This window comes from Lissotriton helveticus, chromosome 4_1 (genome assembly GCF_964261635.1).
Source record: "Lissotriton helveticus chromosome 4_1, aLisHel1.1, whole genome shotgun sequence".
Classification (NCBI taxonomy): domain Eukaryota; kingdom Metazoa; phylum Chordata; class Amphibia; order Caudata; family Salamandridae; genus Lissotriton; species Lissotriton helveticus.
In genome coordinates this window covers 1,442,125,170-1,442,151,567 of record NC_136063.1, presented here as the reverse complement: position 1 = coordinate 1,442,151,567, position 26,398 = coordinate 1,442,125,170, and the positions used below count along the sequence as shown (strand labels likewise).

At 42.3% G+C, this 26,398-nt stretch overlaps 1 protein-coding gene across 3 annotated transcripts in view; it reads right to left on the bottom strand.

Moving 5' to 3' along the window:
* The window catches only part of MYLK4 (myosin light chain kinase family member 4), a 405,617-nt gene that overhangs the window by 213,645 nt on the left and 165,574 nt on the right, over nucleotides 1-26,398 (bottom strand). For all 3 annotated transcript variants that reach the window (XM_078688020.1, XM_078688022.1, XM_078688021.1), the window contains exon 4: nucleotides 17,550-17,884. In XM_078688020.1, coding sequence (XP_078544146.1) covers nucleotides 17,550-17,884 — 335 coding nt within the window. The remainder of the gene's footprint in view (nucleotides 1-17,549; nucleotides 17,885-26,398) is intronic.

The following is a 26,398-nucleotide window of genomic DNA, read 5'->3' as shown; positions in this document are numbered from 1 at the left end:
TAGGAATCTTACAGCAGGGTATCCCACTTCCAATTTTTAGGCGCGACAAAGGCTTCTCGAGCGAGGGGTACTGGGGTCTACTGATTCTCTATGACACATAACATTCCCTTAGTGAGCCTCTACAAGCCTCAATAGTCCAGTGAAATGCAAAGCAATCTTGTCCTATTTGGAGATTATGGGGGGACATTTGTTTATTGCGAGAAACCCACTTACTAGCCAGAGATACCCATCGCATGGGCTCACCCAGGTTTCCCACACAATATTGGTCCTCCGACACATCTAAAAAGAATGGGGTTGCCGTACTGATCGCCCAGGGCTTCCAGGGTAAGGTCACCGATGTAATAGCTGAACATAGGGGTAGAGTAATAGGGGTTGGGCTTCAATGGGGCCATACACAGTTTACAGTGGCGTCTATTTCACCCTGAACGAACAACAGGAAAGCTTCCTGATTACTCACCTTACACAAGTTCTGACCACGCCAGACCAGCGGGTGATGATTGGGGGAGACCTGAATCTTGTAATGAGCATGGACTTGGACCGTTCTGGGCAATGCACTACACAAGCTGGGACTCTCTCACAGACGGGACATCATTGGCTCACAAACAGCTCCCTTAATGACATATGGAGGCAGACACATCCCTCTACCACTGACTACACTTATTATGCTGCAGCCCACAAGTCCTATGCCTGCATAGATCACTTTCTGATAATGGATGCACTTATGGGAGGAGTAGTAGAGGCAACGATAGAGCCTCGCTCTCTTTCGGATCATGCCCTGATCACGCTAACCCTGAGTCTGGGTGCCTCCCAAACACGACAGTCACAGTGGCATCTTCGTGACGCCATGCTACATTCGGAACAGAACACAAAAGCATTCAACAAAGAAATCACAGGCTATCTTGCCACAAACTACTTGGATGGTTATCTCCAGGATGTGCACTGACCGCTGCCAGCTGACACCGCTTCTCATATCGATTGCCCTATCCAGGTTAATGAGGGGTGGCGGCAATCGCCCACCTCAAAACATCTATATCCCTGGGCCCAGACGGCTTTACCCCTCTGTTTTACAAGAAATTCTGTCAGCAACTGGCGTCTATATTGGCTAGACTTTTTAACTTGTTTATTGATAAGGGGAGCTGCCTGATTCTCTCTATGAGGCCTCTATATCGGTAATCCTCAAACATTCCAAGGATCCCCTGGATTGCGCTTCCTTCCGTCCCATCTCATTGCTCAATGTCGATGATAAATTATTTACTAGTATATTGGCAGCGCGCATTGACCCCTATATAGCAGGTCTCATTGACCCAGACCAGACCAGATTTATACCCACAAGACAATGCCCGGATAATACCAAACGCCTAATACACCTCACAGATCTCATTGACTGCTCCTGGAAGGAGACCCTCCTGCTCTCTGTTGATGCAGAGAAGGTCCTAGATAGGGTTCACTGGCCATTCCTGTTTGAGACGCTCCACCGCTTTGGCTTCGGAGAGAGGTTTCTTGGCTGGGCGAGGTGCATTTACAACGCACCTAAGGCTTCCGTTAGAGTCAACGGATGCTCCTCCGAGCTCTACCAGACATACAGAGGTACCCGCCAGGGATGCCCCTATCCCCATTGCTATTTGCCCTGCATATGGAGCCGATGGCCCAGAGAGTTAGAGATGACCCTACGATTTCGGGGTTCCCCCTGGGGGCAGTCACCCACACTATAAGCCTTCATGCTGATGTCGTAGTCCTGTCCTTGACGGACCCCCGGCCTTGGTGGATGAGTTATTTCGCTTCAGCGAAGTATCAGGAATAAGGTGAACCATCCCAAATCTCAAATATTGAACCTCTCCACCTGCCCGGATACGGTAGAGACCATGACTAGGCAATTTCCGTTCTCCTGGGCCAGCAATCACATTCCATACCTGGGGATTCTCTTGGCGTGAACCCCGGCCAAAACACTAAAAGCGAAATACGGCCAGATCTTGGACCACACTAACAAAACATTATCTATATGGGCTAAGTCGGGCCTCTCTTAGGCGGGTCGCATTGCTGCAGTCAAGATGACGATCATGCCATGCAAACTATATATTTTCTAGACCATTCCTCTCGCCCCATCCTCAGCTACATTGCGGAGCCTGCAACAGGCAATTAACCACTTTATATGTCCAAGGGGCAGCTACGGTGGGAGGAGTAAATAGGTAGGCCCCTCACAGACAAAGAATTTCAAGACATCTGCTTCAGGGCTCACCACACGGCTCACGACATTACGGGTACGGAGGCAGCCTACAAGATAGCAACAGATTGGTACTTAAAGCCGGGCCATCTATACTACTGGAATAAAAACCACCCACCCTATTGCTGGCGTGGCTGTGGACAGACAGGCAGGCTCCTTAGTACACTTGCTCTGGCATTAGCCCATACTAGTGAGATACTGGGACATGATACTTCAAGACATAAATGAGGCCTTCAATACGGATATTCCGCGCTTCCCTAGTTACACACTATTGGTTATTCCTAACCCTTTGACATTCCCCAGATAGCCTTAGCCCTAAATGCCGAGAGATTAGAGCTACTTGCCCATTGGGTTTCTGAGTGGGTCCCAGACCATGCAACGTAGTTGAGATGGTTGTGGTTGGTTTTTGGAAGGAAACGCTTATCTATGTTAGCAGACAACAAAGCTGAAACATACACGGAACTGTGGGCTCCATTTATCTCAATTCTAAACAAGGAATTTAGGGAATTGAATTAACCTGCACCAAGCTCCTACAAATCTTGTGTCTCACTTCTACCACTCAAAGTGTGGATACCCAAGGGAGTTGACACAGAACATTCTAGAGCCAAGACTTCAGAAGCAACATAGGAACATCCATGGGTACGGAGGAGATGGAATAAGAGGGAGGGGGGCACTGTTTTATGTTTGAGTTATGGGCCTTTGATTTTGTCTCTGTGCCCATTCTCGAGGTTGTTTATTATTCTTTTAATGTTGAACAGGAAACGGCATAATAATCTGCTATACATACACCCGCAATCTGCTAAGTGGACTGTTGCCATTTAATATGTTTGCGGCCGGCCTCCAGGTTGTAGGCGCATTGCTGTGTCTTTATTGATACATTTGAAATCCGTTGTCGGCTGTTGGCTGCAGACATGTAACACGTCATGTTGATATAAAACAAATAAAAAGATTTCTTCCATAAAGAAGAAACAAACGGATCACCATATAACCCCTAAGTGTAGTATGTGTGCATGTTCTATCCTGATGTACTTATAATCTCAGTCAATTGATTGTGTCATACTTATATACCTTAACGTTGCAAATTTGTAATTTGTAGTACTGTTCAAGCACACAGTAGGAAAGAAAGGCTTTTTATGAATGTGACAATTTTAACAATAGGCACTCATAGCTTGCTGCAGAAAATGTGCCTTTAAACACTTTATTCCATTTAGATGCATGTAGAAAAAACTGTTGCTTTTATATTTAACTTTATGCAACTTAGCAAAACCTTGGTACAGTTCATTTATTGACGTGTTATTGAAGCAATTTCAAAGTAAAAACATTTTTAATTTTCCTATTAACTGGATTTTTCAGCACATCGACCAAGATCAGGAACCACCTCTCTTAGCATCCAGACCATACCCCTCATCGATACAATTCAGGAAAGATCTGAAAACTCACTTCTTTGCAATCGTCCTAGCTTCGTGTGCATTTCTTACCCTTCGTCCCTATTGAAAATGTGCTTTCTTTTACATTTTCAGTTTATACCACCTTGACTTCTCATTGTAAATATGGCTGCATGTCATGTAGGCTATGTATCCTGTTGTTATGTACATTTTATTACTGCCCTCTAAATCTAGGTCTGCACTCTATAAATACCACTACAGAGCACATGCAGCTGTAATTTGATCAGCAGGTCGAAGCTACGTTAGTGTTCAAATACCATAAATCCATAGAATAAAAGTAAAAAACAATACAGCAAATACATGAAGTTTCTCCCATGTCTTGTTTGACATTGAAGTATTTTTGTTGTTCATTCATAAATATGTGCAATAACCTTTCATGATCATTTACTTTTTTACACACGTTTTGATAGTGAAAAATTTCTACTGCAATATGTCATCTCTCGTTGTGCCCACACGAATATTCATGAAATTAAATAACAATATTAAATGAAGTGAACAACACATCATAGTATTATGAACACTATGACAATTATTAATTGCTAACTTTTACTTTATATTCCCATTTAGCACCGTTGAGAAGAATATGAGAAGGTAGAAAGTGTGTATAAAGTGCAACTTCTTTTGCTATTCTGAAATGCAGTTAAAGTACTTCTAAATACAGCTTCTAATTATGAACATGATTTAAAAAATATCATCTTATCACAATATCAGTGTTTGTGTGTAGTGCCGCTCCCACCTTTAATCCATTTTAAAGTTGAAAAATTAAAGAATTTGACAAAATCTGCCAAAATCTTACTAAAGTGTACATATGTTTCAACTTTCATAATAACTATAAACATTATGCCAGCATACAAAATACCAAAAAACTTAAAGCGTTGTATAAGGCACTTATAATCAAGCCTAAATTGGCACCTGAGAGCTACAAACCTAGAGAAGAGAATAACTGTTGGTGCGGGTTCTGTCCCCAATGCCCATCAGATTACAAACGTGCTTAGTGCAGCTATGGTTTATTGATAGGGACTGCTCAGTTGTTTCTGAAGGGAACCTAAGGTTTGGGATGCATCCATGGTTGTCCCCCAGGGCATTTTAATGTCTGCAGTGCAGGTGGGCATCACAGGCGGATGAAGGCACTCCTGTCCATGTACTTCACGGAGTCTAATGTACGGCAGATATGAGGGAAGAGACAACCGAGATATTACACAGTATCATTTTTTGCTGATTATTGGAAAGCTGACAAAAACACTGAATCCTTTTTAGGTCTCGTCTGGCGTTAGCAGCGCGCATATGCTGCTCTCGCCTTGCGAGCGCTTCTTGGAAGCGATACGATTCCAGAAGCTCGCTTTCTGCCCCGCCCGTGTTTTCCATTGGTGCGCGTCATTTTGCGTCATCAATTATGCAAAACCAGGTGTTATGATTGTCCAGGAGGGTTTTTAGTCCCTCCTGGTTACCACCTCGTCTCCATTTGGCCCTGCCCCCGGGATTGCATCTTTTACCGGCGGCGGGAGACAGTGTCTCCTAATTAGCCGCTAAGCACTTTTTTGTTCTCATTTGGCTTTGTCCAAGGCAGCCGCGTTTTTATTTTTGCTTTGCACTTTCACTTAAAGTGAAAGCGCAATGCAATTATAAACAAGCGGCTGCCTTAACGCAATGCTGAGAGCTTGTTTCCCAGTGTGGCTGTCAGCTCTCCTTCCCTCACTCTTCAGAGGCAGTGTGTGTGTGAAGAGGCTTACTGTTGTTCTTTCTTTAGTTTTTCTGGCAAGAGGGCTGTTTGGGCTGTGCTCCTATGTCCAGGGGGTGGGGAGGAGAGCAAGGAGGCAGGCTTTCGCTTTCCTGTTTGAATTTGAGCACATAAGATAGCAGCGGAGCTCGGTAGTGGAGTCCTGTCAGGAACTTCCAACTTAGCCCAGACACTGCTTCCATGCGCACTGCTCGGAAAACTGTGCTCTTTTCTGCATGTGGGTTTCACCCCTGTGGCTTTTAAACAGAGATTTATAAAAAAAATCTTTTTTTTTTTACAAGGATAAACTATATTGCATACAAAGCACAGGTTTCCAGCCGCAGCAGAAAACACATGCAAAGTGACAACAAGCCCTGGTTTTTGCTTCCTGCTTGTGAGGGAAATTAACCAGCAGGAAACCACCGGGCCTCCGAAGAACCTCGGGATAGCACAAAGGACACCTGGAATTAGTGGGATTTTATTTCAGACTTTTTTCTGGTTCTCCCACATGGGAATGGACAGTAACCCCTGAAGGGTTGCTCAGGAGCCTGCCACAGGGATGCCTTTCCACAAGCGGGCTGTGGGACCCAGTGGCCGTAGGGGCCCGTGGTAGCAGTGGGCTCGCTGCAAGGAGGTGAGCGCCCGATCCCTGCTGCTGGTTCTGCGGCAGCTGTCCAAGCTCTCCCGCCAGGCTGGCAGCATCTTCGAGGAGCTAGAGGCGGAAGCGGGTGCTGTGTGCTTGCAAGGGGGACCGACTGGAGCGCCGCCTCGGAACCCTGGTGCACAGCACCTGCCACCTGGACCACCGCAAGGTGTCCATCCATAAGTGATGTGCTTTTCTGCCTTGTTCAAAGTCGGTACGTTATCTTTGTGTGTGTAAACCTCCAAATGTAGAAACACGTGTTGAGACTCAGAAGTACTACTTGTAGTATTTTATCTTCCAGACAGTACTTCTAGTGACACTTTTTAAAATGTTTTTCACATTTCGCATAGGTTGGATCGCATCAGTGAGACGTTATAGCTCTTTGTATACGGAGTGTAAAATATGCATGGCATTTGTAGCATTACATATACGTTCATATTTAAATGTACATCCCCTTAAGCTGGTTGCCGAAGTAAATTTTTGGACAGCTCGAGTTACACTGTGGTGGAGTGCGTGGTTGGCATAGTGTTGTAGATGTTATGATGCTATGTGTGAAGCCCTTTGGTGTTGTGCCGAACGACCAGAGAGCTGCTCCTGTCTCTTGGCGGAGTGTTTAGTAGCGCGATAGTCAGGGCAGTACCACTGCATTTATTTAATGCCACATATTCCCTCATTTGCTGCATAATTTACAGATTGTAAATTACTAAAAGCACTGTAACATGAATGTACTATTCAATTATCAATTTGATACTAACAAGGTTAAACTTTTACCCTAACAGTATTAACGTGTAAAAATTACAACATTGTGAAGCAATATTGCCACAAAATGTGCTGATTTACGTTGCATAATTTATCTTTTCTTGCAGCATAATTTGGTCAACAGAGGTCTTTAATTTATAGCCCAAGGTATGAATTTTCTTCATTCCCTCTGACACTCCTAGTTTTCGTATCTCTTGTGGTCCACAGGTTACACAGAGAAAGAAAAGCATTGGCATAGCCAATTGGTCTCGCTTTTGGGATCTTATAAGTATTTAGTTATGCAGCACAATATTCTTGCATGGCTAAACACTTATATGGTCTCAAAGGCGAGACCTATTGGCTATGTCAATGCTTGTTTAGGTCTGTTGTTAGCCAAGACCTTTTGATTTGACTAGAATATGTATAATATTCATGCATTAATGGGCTTTCATTCACCTCTTCATCCATTGGTCTGTTGTTGTGTCATTTACAATTTTCTCCCACCCACTACAACATACAGCTTGGGTCTGTGGGTCAGCCTACTTAACCCACTGGTTAACTTCACTTTGAGTGACTGCATTTTGTTCTCTCAAAAGGAGCACAGACGCACACAATGCAGTTCCCTTCAGTGGCGTTGTTTTTATTTTCACTTTATAACTGCGTTAGTGCTGCCCTTGTGTTTAAAGCCTCATGTGATAGCAGGACACTTCTAGGCACATTCAATCTTTAAAAGATCCCACCTCATGACAATGCTGTTGTAAATTCCTTTTGAAGTGTTTTGCTTTTCTGGCAGCTGCTATTTGACAGCATACCAGAATGTTCCCATTTGATACTGTTATGTGTAAAGTTATCCTCTTTTGACTTGTTTTCTTAGGTTTTTTTTCTGTTTGCTTTTCTTTCGTTCTTTCTATATTTCTTTCTTTCTCTTTAATTCTTTCCTTTTCTTTCTTTTTCGTTACTTCTTTCTTTCTTGCCTTCTTTAGTTTTTTCATTTCTTTTACATTCTCTTTCCTTCTCTCTTTCTTTCTGTTTCTTTCTTGTCTTCTTTCTGTTGTCATTCCTTCTCTCTTTGCTTCTCTCTTTCTTTTGTTTGCATTCTTTCTTTCTCTCTCTTTCCCTCTCTTTCTTTCCCCTGGCTTCTTTCATTATTGCCTCCTTTCATTCCTTTTTTATTTCTCACTTTCCTATGCTCTTTCTCTTTCTTTCTCTCTTTCTTTAATTCTCTCATTTACTTTTTCTTTCCTTCTTTCTTTCTCTCTTTAATTCTCTCATTTCCTTTTTCTTTCCTTCCTTCTTTCTCTTTCTTTCATTCTCTCTTTCTCTTTCCTTTTTCTTTCTTTCTTTCTTTCTTTCTCTCTTTCTTTCTTTCTCTCTCTCTTTCTCTCTATCTTTCCCACTCTCTTTCTTTCTTTCTTTCTTACTTTCTTTCTTTCTTTCTTTCTTTCTTCCTCCCTCAAAGGAAGGAGGCTTGCAGCCCAGGCCAGACTGATTGACCTTTTAAACACTGCGTTAGCCAAAATCTTTTGATTTTACTAAAGGTATGTGTATAACATAGTTACTTATAGGGGTTTTAGCCCGAATCATCCATTAGTTTGTGATTGGTGTCATTCACATTTGTATTCTACCCACTGCTGCATGCATTAAGGGGCAATGTATCAGGCACTTCAGCCATTGGCTGGCTTCACTACGAGTTATGGCATGCCACCTTTCATAAAGAACACAGCCACACACAAAGTAGTTCCCTTAAGTACTAGGGAATACTATGATAATGTGTGGGCTTTCTGACATTAAAAAACTACTTTGTATACCTGCAGCAAATGATATATATATATATATAGTCATGGCAGCGGTGCTGGGCAAGCAATAAACTTTAAGTAAGCACTATTTTGGGTTTGCTTCGTCTCTTCGAAAAAAGAATTTGTGGAAGGTGGGACGAATACAAGGAATATATATATAATATATATATATATATATATATATATATATATATATATATATATATATATATATATATATATATATATATATATATTTTAGATTGGTTAGGGCCCGGCATATTCCTAAACAATAAAGATTTGTGAAAACCATGAAAAAATTATAATTGCCAGAAGACTGCCGGCCAATGCCAGACCTAGTGACTTTGCCAATGATTTTTTGATATTGTTATGTGCCATGCAAGGTAAATCCAGGCTATCTGAATTGTGTAAGTGAACTGAACCATGAGAAAGAACAATTGTCACATGAAAGTGTTGTAATTGCAAAACCTGGGCGTCACACACAGAGTTTCATTCCAAGGAATTCCACGGAGTTACCGAAAAACTCAGCCAAATTCAAGGGAGTTCCGTGAGCAGGCACAGTATTGCTCATACACACCGAATTCTGTCCCCTTGGCTGCTGAGGGTAGTTGGGTGCAAAGAACCTCTATTGTTGCAACCAGTAAGTCCCCCCACACCTGGATTGCTGAAACGTGGTTGGAGGCCCTGCCCCCTTTCTCAACCACTCTGCAGAGCAGCCTCCTGGCCCACTACTGGTTGAGGGATAACATCCCCCTGGCTGATGACAGTCATTAAGGGCCAAGAGCCCCTACTGTTGCGACAAGTAAGTCCCCTGAGTCAGATTGCTGAGATGTGGTTGGAGGTCCCACCCCTTTCTCAAACACTCTGCACAGGGGCTTCCTGCCCTAAAACTGATTGGGGGATGAAGTCCCCTTGGCTGCTGAGGGTTGTTGGGGGATAAGAACCCCTATTGTCGCGACAAGTAAGTACCCCACAGCCGGACTGCTGTGACATGGTCAGAGGCCGGTCTCCTTTCTCAACCATCTGCACAGGGGCCTCCTGGCGGTCTAGTGGTTGGAGAATGAAAAGACCTTGGCTGCCGAGGGTCGTTGGGGGCAAAGAACCCCTACTATTGCTACAAGTAAGTCCCCCACAGTCGGATTGCTGAGACGTGATCGGAGGCCCCGGCCCCTTTCTCAAACCTTGTCTTGTCATGCTCCCTAAGCACGTCAAACATTTCGCTTTGTTGCAAAGTGTGGAGTTTATCAGTAACTCTATGTTCTACATGGAATGTGGAGCTACCAAATTCCGCAACCGCTATGAGAGGAGTGTAATTTTTCGCCCAGGCCTAGTAATTTCATTGACATGATAGATTCAGCAGGAAATGTCACCAAAGCGTTTTTGAGAGTTTCAGTGTTGAGGTTAGGTTTTCCTGTTCAGGTTAGATATCGGGGAGAAGGGTTCACAAATGAAATAGCAGCCTTTATTCAAGCTGGGCTGACTGGATGAGGGCCTTAAGGACCCGTGAAAGGTTTCTTGGAAGGTGACAAGTAGCTGAAAAGATTGAGAAGAGTGGGAGATTGTGTCCTAGTGATAAGGTGAGATCAGATTGTGCCATATTGCCCAATGCTGTGTGTTTTTTGCTTTTGCTTTTCACGTTTATTTGGATTCAATGGCTAGAATTACAGAACTCTGAAGAGTACCATGTGTAATACCTACTTTAGAATGTTTTACTAATCATCAACAAGTAGCAAAAATGAAGGTAATTTAGATCATCAAGGTGGTAGCAAGTGCAAATGCCCCCTTAGCAACAAAATTGCATTTATGCAGGGACTCATGTGTGCTGTTTCTACCCTTTTAATACCATTTCGAATGCGTTGTTACCAATAAACATATTTTTGTACTTTATGACATTACAAACCAGAAGTTTGCTAAAAAAAACAACAAGGTGTAATATGTTGTTGGCTGTTAGGTTAAGGCAGGACACACTAGTGGGACTAAAGTTTTCATAAAAACAAAAAAAGTCCAAAAATGTTAACTTTAAATTACATTACTAACTTAATTGCATGATGGACAAATTTCACATTCCCTCCTATATGGCATGAATAATTACATCAGTGTTAGCATCAGTAAATGTTAAGGAAAGTGAAAAAGACGTAGACCGTAATGAGTTTGAGTGAAGATAAAGGCTACATCAGGTTGCACCTTTGTGGGACCTCCACCAACTTCTGGTGCTGACTATATGATTAAATGTTCCTTCTGTGATTTGTAAAATCTTTGGAAGGACAGAGGGATCTGAAGAATAAGTTACTTACCTTTGGTGACGCTCTTTCTGGTAAAGACTCTATCAAGCTGCAAACATTCCCCAAGCATCAGACTTGATTCACAAACATTTCCATAGGACCTCCGTGAGGCGGAAGGTGGTACCACGTGGCTTTGTACTGACGCCGTTCCGCTCGGGAAGTGACATGTGGGGCCGAAGTTGGCCCCACTCGAGCGCGCTGACTTCAACTGCTTTCAAAACTATCCTAAAAGTAAGCTGATAGATCAGTGTGTAGATTAGTCTTATTATTAGGTAGAGTCCAATCAAAGAACAGGGAGGATGGGAGGGTCAGTGAAGAATCTGAAGCTAAAGTCTCTACAAGAAACAGTGCTAACAAAGGCCTAAGCCCCTAGGAGGGTATCAGTCAGGACCTTATTAAAAAGGTAGGAGGGGATCAGAAGCAGTCTGGCCCGGTAGTAGTACATCAGTCAACAAGTTGGTTTTCACTTCCATGGTGGGGAGCTGGAGGTCAAGAACCTCCACTGCCCTACACGTAACCATAGCATAGGAGGCAGATTCTTCAGTGGCTGGGCCAGGAGGAAAGGAAAGAGCAGTCTCCAGGGAGGTATCTAGCCCACTAGCCTCCTGCAAGTCCTAATACCAATTGTCATCAGCATTGGACTGAGCAAACTCATCAGACTGGTCTTAGTCATTTTCGGAGTCAGTGCAGAAGAGGGAATGCAATGAATGTTGCCTGCCATGTGGAAGATCAAGAGCAGGAGTTAATGTCTTGTTTGGATTTGATCATGACATTGGTTGGATTCAGACCAGCATTGATTCAACTTCAGAGAGGACAATCGGAACCGCTTCCTCAGGAGGTAAGATCATCATTGGTGTTGATGTATCCCGGCTGACATGTGTTTGGGCAAGGGGTGGAAGTCAGAAATGGAGCTGAGGGCAGGAGTGGTTCACAGGGTCGAGCTGGCACAGAGAGTGAACCCACCAGAGAAGTCCAGGTGAAAGGCCTATGTGGGGCATGAAGGCATGCCAGAGGAATTCAGAAGAGATCAAAAGAGTTGGAGCACAACTGCGCAGAATGCTTTGATCTGGTACAGCATGGCTGAAGGCCTCGGAAACTCAGGTTGTGACAAAATAAGCTGCGGGATAGGCTCTAAAACTGGTCAATTTTTTAGAGTGGAAGCCAGACGGTTGGCACCACCCACTTGCTTCATCAAGGGAGTGGGAGTGGTGTGAAGGGAATAAACTCCTATCATAACCAATCAAAGCTTGCAATATGTTGAAGTTTCCTTCTGTCCACCAACCTTTTCCAGCAGGGTTGGTTGTTGAGCGCCAAGATGCTCCTCGGAGCGATAGCAGCGCTATATAAGTGCGATTTTACATTACATAACCCTTCTCAAAGGCACAGGGCATGCATGGGTTAAGGGGCCCAACCATGGTGGTTAAGGTATTTTACTCCTTATGCCCCAGGGACCGACCTACTATGGATACTAAGCAACTGGGTCAAGTACCCTTTCTGTATTTTCAGTGGTAGCTGTGGACAAGCAGCTAAAAGCTCCCTCATGTTGCAAGTGTTGATACGGTTAAGTGAACATGACTCATAAAACAAAGTGCAAACAGTACGAATAATTAATCAATGTCCCGTCAAATACTTGCATTTATAAGAAAAAGAAGTATTTTATTTTTTACTCTAGACAAGCAAAATAATAGCTCATGACTCAGTCCACTGTAGCCCCATCTTGGCATACGGGGCTCACCGAGCTGACACTGCACTCGGGCGATGACCCGATCAGTGAGCAGCTGTTCCCTCACACCTCTCTCAGAGAGTTCTCTCGAAAAGGCTTCCCACTGGACCTCGCTACGTCCAACGCTCTTCCATCCCTCAAGGGCATAATGGTCTTGGCAAGCAGGCAGATGCTGGTTCTCCAGTCTCCAGGACAGGTGGTCTTGGCTAGCAGGCCTTTACCCTAAGTCCTGGTCACAGACTGAATTCTTACAGAGCTTCCCCCCTCACACAGCCAGTCTGGCTGCTTGGCAGATGACAAAGATTGGGGTCTTAACCTCCCCTTGTTATAATCCATTTCCAGACACCAAAATGTGATTTAGGGTCTGAATCTTTAAAGTTTTATATTGGAGTTCTGCTTCTTTTGAAGTGTACACTTCTTTTTTCTCCTTCTCCTTGAAAGGATGTCTCACACAGAAGGTAAAACACTGAAGCTGATTGACCCACAACCCAATTCATGGGTGTGACTAGAGTTCACACCTAGATGTCAGCCACAGAGATATGGGCATCAAAAGGTTAATCCGGGCTCCCAGCCCTACTCTTTATGATCTCCTTATCAGCCCCATCTCCTTCCTGAGAAATGTTCGGGGTCCTTCCTTGTGATCTATCACTGAATCAAAGAGCAACCTTTTGAAGAGTAAAGGGGAGTCTCTTCTTCCTTTCCTCTAGTGTGTTCCAGCCAGCTCACAGGAATACAGCAATACACAATTCCATCTTGGGGGATTCCTTTACTCCTCAATTCTTCACCAGGCAGACCTGGGCTTCCTAAAATTGAACGCAAGTTCCTCCATGCACACTTGCACTCTCTTTACATTGACAGAACACTTATTAACCAGCACTGTTATCCCCATATATGCCATTACAGAACATACATACATTCAGCACTCACATTCGGTCTGCATACTCAGTTCAGTACTGTAGCCTTCCTGTATTGTACCAGGGTGTGCTATTTACAAACACACTGCCAGCACACACTTACCATGTGTGCGCTACACAACACTTCACCCGGCATGCAAGCACACATACACCTAGCACATTCTTTCTTCGTGCATGCATTGCACAGCACTACATCTCTCATGTAATATATTCCTCACAGGCTTGCATACACTCAGTACATGCTACTACTACAGTGCATGCAGTAGCCACAGATATACTGCAGAGAACGGCTCTATCCCTGTACTGTATCCTTCCATGGCACACATACATCTAGTGCACTCACTACTCCTGCTCTATGCAGTACTCCACATCTATATAACGTAGGCCATGGGTGAGTTAAGCACAAAATACCAGAACTTTTTAAAAAGGTGAGTGAGCCTGTAGGCCCCACTCTAGTGACACAGGGTAAAAAGTCCCGGTACACTACTACTGATCAGTACATGGTATGCTTGTGCTGCCTAAGTCGTAGTAAAGGTGATAGTCTCCCACCACTATGAGGGTAGTGCTCTTGGGCACCCCTTCCAGTCCAACACGACTGCAACCCATGACAAAGGCCTATGTCATGGTGCACACACATGATCCATGATTACATATGGCATGGAAATCAGCATTAGGGATCCAGACAACAGTACACTCCCTTTTGATTTCTTGTGTGTTTATGCTTACCAGAGGACTTGGAACACAATCAAGACTGGCCTCTAAAGCAGCACTGTCAACCCCGAGAGTGGAACCGGGACCGAGAATTAGGACTTGGAACGGAACTTGGAGCAGTCCTGATGCAGCATCTGCTTCACAACATAGTTTTGCCTTGCGTTCCCTGATGGCCTTTGGGTTTATTGATGTGCAGTCTCTACTGGTCTTGGAGTTGTGGCCCGACCCCAGAAATCACAGCCATACCTGGTGAGGACCACCACAGACATTGGTTTGCAACAGATGTCTTTAAACCTTACAGGGGTCAAAACCTATCATCTTACAGGATGAAATCGATGCACACTAAAAGAAATTTGTGGGAAAGAAAACACTCAAGGTAAAGGTCTCCCAGAGACGAGAAATGGCTCCGGATTTGAGTCTGAAGGTGCAGAGAGAAAGGAACTGACGTCAGTGCGCAGGAGCGGCATCAATATAGGCCCCATATGATAATTTCAGGCTGGAATGGTATCAGTGCGGAAACACACAGTATCACCGTAGAGTGCACAATGGTACTATGGAAAGGTTTCCGGATCCAGTCTGACGCCTGGGAAATATTCAATAGATGAGGAATCATTCATTTGGTTCACACATTTTTACTAGTTCAACTCATCATTATGATTAGTTAATTGAAAGTTGGATATGTGACATTTCCCCTTTCATTCATTTCATTTGTTACTTTCTACCCTGATTTGCTAGAGCAGCAGAAGGGGTACTGGTATCAGGTTCATCTTAAGGCTACTGGGGATCCTAGGTAGTACATATTTCCATGCGTCCTGTTCAGATCACCCTTAACTTTGTTACCCATTTTCAGTTAATGCACGCTGTCATTATGCCAAATATTGAATTATACATTAAACTTCCAGAAATTGGGGGAAGCTGAGCTGAAAACGGAAATCTGAGCTGAAAATCTAGATACAAGCCCAAAAAGAAATGGCCCCTGTTAATACTCGTTCAAGCTTTCTTTTTGTCCTATTTGGTTGTTAATGTTGGGTAGAATGGTTAGGACATGCCATACAGGTAGAGAGAGGTGGGCTAGAGACAACTGTCTTGAAAGAGAGGTGGGGTAGACAGAGGTAAGTCTGAGATAGAGAAATGGGAAGTGCATAGATATGGTGAGAACTGGGGGATAGTTACATACAAGGGGTGTGAATAATTGTGCCAAAAGGTTTATTATTACCTTCTTTCATTTGTTCACCCTGGTTATTTTTCGGGTTGTAGTTTTCCTTTCTTTCTTGTTCTGTGTATTTTTAAGCTTTAAATAACTTTTCAAGCCACCTCACTAAATTCTGTAACAGGCTCTGTTGTAAGGTGTCTTGCATGAATACATTTTATGCATGGAGCAGTGGTTGTTAATTTAATGGTTTATGTTGTGTTAGAATTCGCTCAAAGTGTTAGATGAGCACCATTCCAACTGTATCTAAGACAAATAATGTTTCCTCCAGCATTGCATTTTATGAAATCCCTAAATTAGATAAAATAGGAAAACTTTACACATCATTTTACAACTTAACCCATTCATATTCCAGCTGGCTTCCTTGATTCCTGCCATCCTTTCTGAAAAGAATCCTTAGCCTAGTCACAACTCCTGCCACAAACTTCTCATAAAACATATATTTTACTGACCAGCTTGAAATTCTTTCAGACCTCAACTTGGAATGCACTGAGTTGTTTTAATTAACTAAAGGGCATTTGCCAGTTACTCTACATTGGGGAAACCTTCTTAATTAACCTGGAATATCCACTTGGACATTACTTCTTGATACTGACTGCTCAGCCAGGCAGTGGTTACGACTGCAAAAGAAAGAAAACAGCCATAGACTCCTGAAAATGTCAAACTGGTAGTGTGTGCTTTAGAAATTGAACTGAATCAATGTATGATTGCATAGATTCTCTTCACTATAGATATATATTGAAATCCCTCGATTCCACTATGATGAAACCAGAACTCAATAAGTTTTAGTTAGTATCAATTCTCTCATATTCTTCAATGTTCTATCAATTTACATTCTAAAGATCTATATGACTTGACTATAAATGTATTTGGAATGTGATAGATTACAGGATAAATCTTTTAGAAACTACTACTTAATTTGGCTCAATATGCAGAAGTGTCAAGTACAAGTGCAGAGGGTTTTGGAAGAACATTTAATGGGTGGCTTTCTAACTAGTGTAGCCCTCTACCCCAGCTGATTTACTGACTTACACTACTTCTATTGGTGCCAATATATGGAAACGTTCAGTTATTTCAACAGTGTGACTTAAATGAATTCAGATAATCTGGGGTCTGAGGTGGAAATTAGGAGGTCTTTGAATGCATCAATTACTACAACTATTTACTAATATGGGACTCCTATACATTATAATCCATATTTCATCATAGGCTCAGAAGAGTTGCTGTTTTAGCAACGTTCTGTACAGTATGCTTTTAAAGTCTACAGAGGAGCTAATAAAAGATGGCTTTAGAGAGCCTATTTGTTTTTGGAAAACAATAGATTTGAAAGAATTCCCTTTAGGGCAAATAGAATGTTTACAATATGTGACAATGGTTTGAAGTACAAGGAGATATGGGTTTGTTTGATACAAGATTCTACATAAGGAGAGGAAATATAAAGAAATGATAATGCCTGCAACATAGAGTAAAGATTTGAATCAACTGGTAAATTATAGCTGTGGCTGATTTGCTAACACTGCTGAATGAGTGGCGTACCAAGCAAATCTGATTGAAAAACCTTTGCAAGAGTGGAATTATTCTTACATCGGAACTCATTTTACACAAATACTGGCGAGAAAACGTAGGATTTTCCAGTGTTTTAATGCACTGGGCCCAAAAATGTTTGTTCTCTGAATACCAGCTCCTGGTTGGGGAGTTTGTTTTCAGTAAACAAAATAAATTGCCAGAGCAGGTGCATCAAACATAGTGCCCTCTTGGCAGTAGATTAGTGCCTTCTGAAGTCACAGCAAATTCCACCTTCTACGCACAGATCTCTAAATATGGCACTCAGATTTTTGACAGGAGAGCAGAGGCCCCTGGTCCATTGTCCGTATTCAATAAGTAATTAGTCTAAATTATTGTTAGCATAATCGGCCTAAGCAAAAATGCCAGGCTTCCTCCATTACTTTCACAAAATAAATTGTCAGTATTCACGCAGCAATTAGTCTAAATTAGTGCTAGCATAATGGGCGTAAGCAAACAGGCCAGGCTTCTTCCATTGCTTTCACACTTGGAGGCCACAGCACAACATGTTAGAATATGACATCTGGTGCTATATTAATTATTGACTCAATCTGTAAAAATTAGATTGATGCAATATTTGTCTTACCAATTAAGAACCCTGCATCTGTATCTTCTGTGGGGAGGTCCTCTTGATGGTCTTCAGTAGAATCTGCTTCTTGGGGCTCTTGTGCTGGAATATTTACAGTCTTGTTTGGTTCTGTAACCTTTTCTGTGCTGGATTCTGCTTTAGTCGGTTCTGTGTCAACCCTACTCTTTTTGGTATCGTCTTTGATTGGGTCTTCCTCTGTAACCCTACGCTTGCTACTGCTGGCACTACTGTGTTCCAGCAGGCAGCCCTGTTCAGGAGGTTGTGTCAACTCCTTGTCCTCATCCTCATCGACTATCAACAACAATGCTGGTTCCTGGTCACTGTCCTCATACCTGCAAAAGACACATGTTTTTCCATATAGCTTAAGTATGAATTCAAGAATAAAGAGCAGAACAGAATAAAAATGGCAAGAGCTATGAAAGTTTTATCATTCTGACTCCTGGTGTGGACATGGAAGGCCGGATCCACAAAGGTAAACTTACACTTTTGTGTAGGTTAACTTTTTGGGGAATTCACAAACTATAAGTTATTAGTAAGTTTATGACTGCAGATACTCCACAGCTGGGGCAGAGAACTCAGCACATAAAAAGATTAGGCCTGTCCTATATTTTTATGTGCAGAGCTTTCCGCCCCAACTGCAGTCTCCACAGTCGTAAACTTACTATTCCCGCGTAGTTTGTGAATACCCAAAAAAATTAAATAAAACCAACACAAAAGTGTAAGTCTATCTTTGTGAATCAGGTCCCTCTTTGTTGAAAATATATAGACAGATAAGAACATATCATTAAAACTAACATTAGGGCAAAAGAACTTTCAACAAAAAATTACCAACTGAGCACTACGACCTCTGCTTTTTCAGCTGAATGTGGCGTTGTTTAGTAAGTACTATTGTGTTACTGCAAACTTACTGGTGTACCTGTAGCCCATTTTGTTCACAACCCTGGAATATTATGAACTATAGTTTCACTGTGATCATGCAAAAAGCATTATCAATACGCATTAAGTTGCTTTGTTAATAAGTCAACACCCCAATATGATTAGACATAACTATGTACTCTAATTAGAACTAATAATAATAATCCACATTTGTAAAGCGCACAATCACCTGTTAGGGTCTCTAGGCGCTGGGGGCCGTCGGGAAGATTGAGCAAGCTATTGCCCAGAGTCACATGGTGCTGGGCTAACCTGCCGCCAGAGCCGGGGATCGAACCGTGATCCCCAGATTCCAGCGTCAGTCGCCCTGGCCGCGGCGCCACACCTCTTCCACTCAACTAGCAATGGGTGACATTTTTGTTACATCAGCATAATCTTCCATAATTCCTGACATTTTGCATTTCACTTGTAATGTATCAAATTCCCGAAATAGACCATTATGGCTCATTGCATAATTTTATAGCCATGAACTCTAACTAAAACTAGTTCCGAGTGAAATTTTCATCATTTCAGGCATTTCCGTTGTGTGTTATGTGAAATTCCCAAAATTACACCATCATGCCATTATAGGTAATAAGCTGTTCAGATAAAAATCCTATCATGTGCATGTGTACAATGCGATTGAACAGAACTTGATTGTCTGATGTTTGTTGCACTTGTGTTTTTCACACTATATTTTTATAATCCAAAAGGAGTGCCAGGATGCATGTCACACAAAAATATATTGCTAAATGTGGTTTGCATCTTGAGTAATTTTGCATAATTTGTCTGAAATTGTACGCAATTACACAAAATAAAATGGTGTGAATTTCGCACCTCCTAGTCAGAATATCTGTCTTGGTGCTGTTGGCACATTATTCTTTTACTATATATATGGAGTAAACCTTCCTGAGTTTCTTTTTATGCTGAATAACTGCTCTTTTAACAGAACTAGGGAAAAAGGCACGGGATATGATAGAAAACAAGCATTGTGGCTGCTACCACAGACACGGGACGAACACTAAAATAGATTTGTTGACAAAAAAGTTGAAATATGCACATTAGGAAGCAAATTATGACTTCCAAACTATTTACAAACATTAGTGGATGATGTGAGATAATATCTAAAAGACATTGATTTGAGGTGTAACTGCTGAAATCTATATGTAATTTGTGCTGAATTAAAGTGAATGAACTTTGGGTGAGTGAAAGCACTTTGTACGACTTAAAGCTCTATGTAGACTCTACACAGCGTATCTGAATAGAGCACAGAAATGCAGGCAATCCATTTTTATGTGCATGAGTTGGTCACCAGCCCGAGGCAAGTCTTTCTGTTGTCCCACTACAGGTAAGCTTTTAGAACAACCCTCTCTAGTACAATTGATACTTCTAGGAAGCACGGAACGGCTTAGTTGTTGAACAGGACCTTGGAGGTCGCCAATTGCTCTGATCCCAGTATATTTTTGCTAGGTAGGTCAAAAAAACTGCTGCCTTTCCACTTTTCTAAACCTAATGTGCAGAGGAGATTTAGAAAGCTGAAAATGTTTACGAAAATGTAACCACACAGTAATATAGAAATACGCAAAATCTTAACATGAAAAATGCATAATAAGTTAAACATTAGAAAATGCACCTTTACCTAACGTGAAATTGGAGAAATGTTGTTTATTTTCTGCAGAAAGCATTAATTTTGATCGTTCTCCACTTACTAGGCCGAACTATTAGTTTATTCTGCTCTATCCCTTTAAGAAAATAAATACCTTTTCCATAAAATAGTGATTTAACTGACGTTTTCTGAAAGTGCTGTTTCCTGATAAATGGATTCCTTCTTTACTCACACCATATGATTTCACTGTATTTAGATTGTTTTCTTGCCCATATACATAATGAACAAGTGTATTAATGAAACCAAAATGCTCGTTGCTGTTTACATTTTGTGATCTAGCCAAGACATATCAGAATTTTAATGTTTCATTTACTAAAGTAGCTCATTGCTCTGCGATGGAACACCAGACATCTAACAGGGAAGGCTTAGAAAAGGTTCTTATGAGAACCTTCATAGATGTAACTTTTTGTTCAACATTGTACCCATATCTAACTGACTTCATGCTTACATGAACGTTTACTGTGGGAATCTTGGATTAAGGCGATGGATTATTGTAGGATCTCTCACCAATGGACGCCGATGACACATTCATCTGATCTTTGCAACATGTTTAGCTGCCTTCTATAGTACGTGTTCCTAACTAGAGAGACACTCTACTCTACTCATCTCAAGGCATCAATGCATCCCTACACTCCATTGCCCCATGGCACTTTGCTGTGCTAGCCGACTTGCCATAAGCTACTGCTCACAGTGACTTCTTTATTTTCCTTAAACTTTGTGAGGAGATTTTCTGAATTATACAATCATAGCTACAGCTGTGATTCTTTCCTTCTCACCTGCATAGACGGTTGCTACTGGAATTGTCTGGAGAACTCACCCGAGTCTCCAGAACTACCCTTCATGGGGAGTTTGATCTTTCCCTTAGTTATCTAACTTTGCCCTAACTTGCTCATTTCCAGAAGGAACTCTTTATGGGTTAGAATAGGTCCTTTCGTTTAGGGACTATACTCTGAATGGTACACGTTATTGATATTTCTCTGTGCTTGTTCTAACCAATCTTATTTCTTATAATTTCTGTAATCGATTTGCCACTGATTTGAATAAAAAGAACAAAAACATACTGACTAATCACCTGAACAGAGAAAATGAACTTTTAAAACTTCACCAACCCTCTCTTTATTGACAGAACGTCAACTGCAATTATTAATGTAATTGTAGTGTTAAGCTCTATTCTAAAATGGTGGCAAAGATTCATTGACCTAGAAAAGTGCAGAACTTCCAGGTTCTCTAAGTAAGTTTTAAGGTGACATCAATTGTGTACATTTTTAAGGATTTTTGCGCTCACAAATTTGGTAGCAGAGGATGGTTATACACCCTGAATGGAGCTATAAAATAGTACCCAGATGATTATTATAAAAGTTCCCGACTCCTGAATTCAATGTCCAGAACTTGTAGATCCATCAAAAAGGTAATCGAAGGTGAATGCGGTTTAAAGGTGTGAGTATTAATAGGGTAAATGTGTTGTGGCTGTGATTGTGTACTTTCTCTGGTTTGGATGACGCTCGATTAGAATGGGAGGGTGAGGGAAATTGTCTGACAATTGGTTGAAAAAGGTGTTCGAAGATTTCATACTCATTATAGGTGAAAAGTCCTGAGATAAAATAATAAATGAATACTTATTTGCAGAGATTTTGAGGTTTGGTGTGTGAGGTACCATCCACTACACCAGTAACATAGGGTTATTAATTTGTTGTGGTTGATTAATGTTGATCAGTGTTAGTTGAACCGAATGGCGCAAATGGGGCAACTGTATTGATCATATGTGATCTCAGGCTCGTTGAGACTAATTGTGTAGGTACGGAGAAAATTGTAAAGGAGGGTGAGCGCTGCGAGGAGTGAGGTTGTGCTTTATAGTGTTTCGCGTTGAGATTGGTCAGTTGGTGTGCTTTTGCGCTATGATTGGTTGATAATGTAGTCGTGTCACGCTGGGATTGGAGCACCAAAAGCGAATCTTAAATTTGAATTTGTTATCAAAAGACTGTGGAAATAATAGGTGGAACTTAGGGGCCGATTAGGATGGCGGACGGAAAGCATCTGGACCGCAAGTCTCGCGGGTAATGACCGTCCGACCGCACCCTGGGGAAACCAGCGGTGCTATTAGGATTCCCCTCCAGCAAAACCTGACCGCGGCAGACGGATGTCTCCAAAGACCGCCGACCGCGGACAGAACCCTAGAAAAACCGCCCGCCGTGGACGGAGTGGCCGCGGTAACAGGCCCAACCGCCAACAGTGCAGCGGAGTCCGTCCGTGGACTGGCTGTGGTGTTGCATGGGCGGCGTATGCCTGATGCAGGGGGTAATTGTGCTGAGGTGGGACTGGTGTGGGTGCACTTGTGTGTGTTCCTGTCCCCACCAGGGTGTCTGGTGTGGACAGGTATCAGTGTTCATGCATGCGGTGGCGTTGTATGTGTGTATTGCATGCTTGCGTACCTGCGGCGGCGTCCACAACGGTGCATGACTTGCTGGTAGTGAAGTAGGAGCAGGGCCGGGAAGGCGTGTAGGGCTGGGTCCATGGTGCTCAGGTCTGTGCGGTGGGTCTCGTAGCAATGCTTTCCCTCTCCGGTGTGGTGCTTCCGCCGTCTATGAGATGGAGGTGTTTCCGCTGCGGTGTTCTGGTTTGTTTGCGACATCGTAATATTGCGGACGGTCAGGACGTCATTCCGCACGGCGGTGAGCCTGGATTGGCTCCGTCCGCTGTGGTGTCTGGTGTGTTCCTGCGGCGGTTCACGTTTTTACGCGGCGGATGGTAAATGTGCCCAATTCCCCTTCCTAATATGGCAAACGGAAGGCCTGCTGCTGGCGGACGATGAGGTGCATTTTCCGCCGCCTCCAGCCCAGCGGTCATGCATACGTCCGCCATCCTAATCGGCCCCACTATTGGGTTAGCAGACAATTAACGTATAGGGAAACAAAATCATAATATTTGAAAACTTGTCTTGTTTGAGGTTTAAATTGTCATCATGAAATGTTTTGAAGAGCTTAAAAGTTTGGTGAGAGGAAATTTTACTATTACAGTATGCAAAGGTGAAGAGGCGCCTCCTGAGGGTACGTCTGCATACATTATAACTACCGAACATGGTTTAAATACATGGGCTTGGCTTCTCCAATGGAGAAGGATTACTGAGAAGGAGGGTGGTTTGAGTTTTCCTAGATATGGGATATTTAACACCAGAATCTTTGATCATTCAAAGAGGAAAGGGCATGAGATGAAGCCACCACCTAGATCCTTTCAGTACAAAGCATGTAATGCATGGCTCGGGAAAAGGAGAGGGAATAATACCAGAGAACTAGTAGTGCAGCGAAGAATTATGCAAATGCCCAATGGGATGAACAGGGTAGACAGAGAAAAGATATCATAGAAGGGACTAAATTACATCCAGTTCTTACTTCAGAGACTGCTAAGAGGGGACACAGCAGAAATTCTAGTATGAAGGAAGAGAGTGAGTCAGATACTGAATCAGGAGAAGAAATCCTGGAACAGATGTGGACTTTGAGACCTTCACCACACATGACCCCAGCACAGCAGAATGGTTCAGGCACCCATACTAGTTCTATTATGCCAACCATTCCAGTACAGCCGAGTGCATCCCAAGTTGAACGACCCCTGCAGATATTGCAAATCGCCTCTCCGGTAGTAGCTCAACCACAAGTTGCTGTTCCAACAGTGACTTCTACAGCCAAAGTTCCCCCGAGTAGCACCAGTACCTGTTATTAGTACTCTATCTGTAACTTGGGTGGTAGACAGGGCTCCTCCACTTATAGAAACAAGACCTGACACTCAAATAGAGAACTCACAGATAGTTGCCTGGAAGCCACCATTAACCTTGCAAGCCCTTATAGATGGAGGGTTGCCAGTACTTACAGCCCCAATATCATCAGAAGAAATAGTTGCGACTGATGAAGGATATATACCAGCTTGGTTTGAGGAAACAGCAAGATCTATGAAGGCAGAAAATGTGGGGACACCTGAGAAATCAGAGATTAAAAAGAAAAGCCTATAAATAACTCACAACTGAAAGTTGAATTGGAAGAAAAATAAGGAGGTGCCTAGAGTTCAAACACTTAGATTAGCATCAAAGGAAAGAATGTATGTACCTGTGCAAGGAAGTTACGAGGAGAACTGTTTTACCTCATGAAAAATTCACTGAACTTGCTCAGAAACGTGAATCTACACAGAAGCATAAGGGTCTAATTAGATGATCCGACATTTTAGAATATGAGGATTACAGGACTGTGATTGCATATTATAGAATTTTTTAAGTGCATTCGCAGGTGGGGTGAATTTAAAAATTGAAAGTCAAAAGAGCCAAGAAACATGAGAAGAAAAAGGGGGAAGCAGCTATTGCAGGGAAGCAAGTTGAAAAAAGTGGGGTAGAAGTGTCAGCTTACCCACTTAGAGAAATAGCAGGAGGAACATATGTCCATTTTCCTTGGAGTTGTGGTGATTCGGCTGCATATACAAACAATGTTCCCAAATTGAGGGACAAGCCGGTGCTGTGGTATGCACAAGTGGAAAGATTCATTAAGATTTCAATGGGACTGTGGACGATCTTTAATACGTTTTTTGTCATTGTTGTGCCTGCCGATTTATGGGCAGAGTGTAAAAGTGCAGCGCAGTGACCTAGAGAGGAACCAGTGAGAGTGGGTGGGAAAAATGCGCAGTGTCCTATGGTGATGGAGAAGTATGAAACAGTTATTACCTTTTTAATGGGCAGAGTGCCTCTGAAAGATCTGGTTTGGCTCAAAAGTAATTTACCCAGGAGCCAAAAGAGACTGTACATGAATGTTATGAGAGATTGTTGCAGGTATTCCAGCAGCATAGTGGACATGAATATCCTAAGGAATAGGATATGGGGATTTTGTGCCCCAGTTTGTACTAAGGCTGAAGCCAGAGATCTAGTTGCACACAACCCGAAGCGTGATCTGCTGGCAGTATAAATCACTCGACGAAATCCTGAGATATGCTGAATATTGTAGCAATGAGTTAGACATGTAGCAAAAAAGGATAAAAGAAAAAATAATGTTGGCTCAGATGAACCTGGCTCAGAAAGGTTTTCAGAACCCTTCTTTTGTAGGGAACCAAGGAAATATGCAGGGAGTTGTGATGCCGCAATCAGGGTTTCAAGGAAGTCAAGGAGGAATGCCCATGTCACAGGGAAGAAGTAGAGGTGTTCCTGAGGTTACAGGATCTGGATCAGTTTTTGGCGCTATGAAAAAGATGGATCACTGACAGAATATCGACAGTCAAAATATCGACTTGCAAAAATATCGAGGTAAAAATATAGAATGCCAGAATATCGACTTCCTATCTACAAACAGGTAAGTACAAAAATATCGACTCCAAAATATCGATAGGAAAAAATATACACAGTCAAAATATCGATTTTTTTAAATATCTTAAAAGTAATTTTAAAGTAATATAATAATAAATATAATTAATTTTAACTTACTTAAAATACTTAAATAAACTTAAAATGAATAAATAATTAATGTAACTTTAAAAAAATAAAAAAATAATTTTAAAACATATATATATATATATATATATATATACATATTATCAACAAAACATATACAATATTTTTTTCCATAGGATAGCGAGAGGGTTACATTTACTATTCACACTCCAGAGAGTGCAACAGTAGGGAAAGCGTTGGATAGCGTAGGGATAAAAATTAGTATTCCCACTCCAGAGAGCACAACAGTAGGGAAAGCTTTGGATAGCGTAAGGTTAAAAATGACTATTCCCACTCCAGTGAGCGCAACAGTAGGGAAAGCGTTGGATAGCGTAGGGGTAAAAATTACTAGTCCCACTCCAGTGAATGCAACAGTATGGCAAGCGTTGGATAGTGAGAGGGTAAAAATTACTATTACCACTCCGGAGAGAACAACAGTAGGGAAAGCATAAGATAGCGTAGGGGTAAAAATTACTATTCCCACTCCAGAGAGCGCAACAATAGGGAAAGCATTGGAAAGCGTAGGGGTAAAAATAACTATTCCCACTCCAGAGAGTGCAACAGTGGGGAAAGCGTTGGATAGCGTAGGAGTAAAAATTACTATTCCCACTCCAGTGAGTGCAACAGTAGGGAAAGGGTTGGATAGCGTAGGGGTAAAAATGACTATTCCAACTCCAGAGAGCGCATCAGCAGGGAAAGCGTTGGATAGCGTGGGGGTAAAAATTATTATTCCCACTCCAGTGAGTGCAACAGTAGGGAAAGTGTTGGATAGCGTAGGAGTAAAAATTACTATTCTCACTCCAGTGAGTGCAA